We start from the raw sequence: 1,277 nt of genomic DNA on the forward strand, positions 1-1,277 counted from the left end.
ACCTCCCCTGATGCTCTGGTCCCCCTGAGGCTGGGTCCCTCCTTGGGCTCTTTTCACTATTAGGAGGCCCCACTCTCTGGGACCTGGGCCTCTTCTGAGAGGGGGGACAGCCTGGGTGTTCCCCACACCCCAGCCTCCACCATCTCATCCCCAGGTTCCCACTCCCTGAGGTATTACTCTACTGTCATATCCCTACCCGGCCTTGGGGTGCCCCATATCATCGCCTTGGGCTACATGGAGGTTCGGGAGGTTCCACAGCGACTCTCTGGCTCAGAGCGTGGAGCTGCTGACCCTCTGGGCCGGGCAGGTGGGGCAGGAGGACCTGGACGAGGAGACGCAGATCCAAAGGGATGAGGCTCAGTGGTTCAGGCGCTGCTGCGGGACCTGCGCGGCCTCTAAAACCAGAGCGAGGACGGTGAGCTCCCCGGAGTGGGCCGGGGTGAGGTTACCACCCCCATTCCACCCTAAGGTTCCGGGTGTCCTGAGTCTCAAGGCTCCACTGACCCCCTAAGGCAGGTGGCCTGCCAGGCCCCTCGCCCGGGAAGACTCCGGGGACCCTCCCGCCTGCAGTTTCATGTTCAGTTCAGGTTAATTCAGGGGGAGAGGGCGGGTGACCCCGGGTGACCGCGGGGCTGACACAGGGGGGGTTCAGGGTCTCACACCCTCCAGAGGATGTGTGGCTGCGAGGTGGGGCCAGACGGGCGCCTCCTCCGCGGGTACGAGCAGTTCGCCTACGATGGCGCCGATCACATCGCCCTGAACCCGGACCTGCGCTCCTGGACCCCCGCGGACCCGGTGGCCCAGATCACCCAGCGCCAGTGGGAGGCGTCGGGGAGGGCCAAGCGTGTCAGGAACGTTCTGCAGGGCAGGTGCCTGAGGTGGCTCCCCAGACTGTTGGAGTTGGGGAAGGGGGTCCTGCAGCGCACAGGTAAGGGGGCTCAAGGCCTCAGATTCCCCTCACCCTTGGCCCCACAGGGAAATGGAATCATGGGCAGAACAGCACCTGCTTTCTGGTCAGAGGGGAGGAGCCCCTGGGTGTCATATTCTGTACTAGAGAGTGTTGGGTCCTTTGCCTGGACAGACCTCCCCACCTCCCCCACAGAATCATATGCACACTGTTGTGTGGAAACAGAAAAACAGGAGGCAGGAAGTGTTCCTGCCTTGTGTTTGCTACCTTGTGTTCTTTGACCCCCATGTTATTGTCTCATGTTATTGATGCACTTGCTGAGAGCTTCCGCCTACCCCCAGCCCCAGGCTCCAGGCTGAAGGGGATAAAT

General features: G+C 62.4%; 1 protein-coding gene across 1 annotated transcript in view; it reads left to right on the forward strand.

Annotated features, from left to right (window-relative positions):
* Nucleotides 1-154: 154 nt before the first annotated feature.
* Nucleotides 155-1,277, forward strand: part of LOC101625757 (class I histocompatibility antigen, Gogo-OKO alpha chain-like) — a gene marked incomplete at its 5' end in the record, with an annotated part of 5,088 nt that continues 3,965 nt past the window's right edge. Inside the window, 3 exon segments of the mRNA XM_012734709.1 lie at nt 155-307; nt 362-415; nt 653-928. Of these exon segments, the coding sequence (XP_012590163.1) occupies nt 155-307; nt 362-415; nt 653-928 (483 nt within the window).

The sequence above is a fragment of the Condylura cristata genome, unplaced genomic scaffold (genome assembly GCF_000260355.1).
Source record: "Condylura cristata isolate star-nosed mole 26May11 unplaced genomic scaffold, ConCri1.0 scaffold00067, whole genome shotgun sequence".
NCBI lineage: Eukaryota > Metazoa > Chordata > Mammalia > Eulipotyphla > Talpidae > Condylura > Condylura cristata.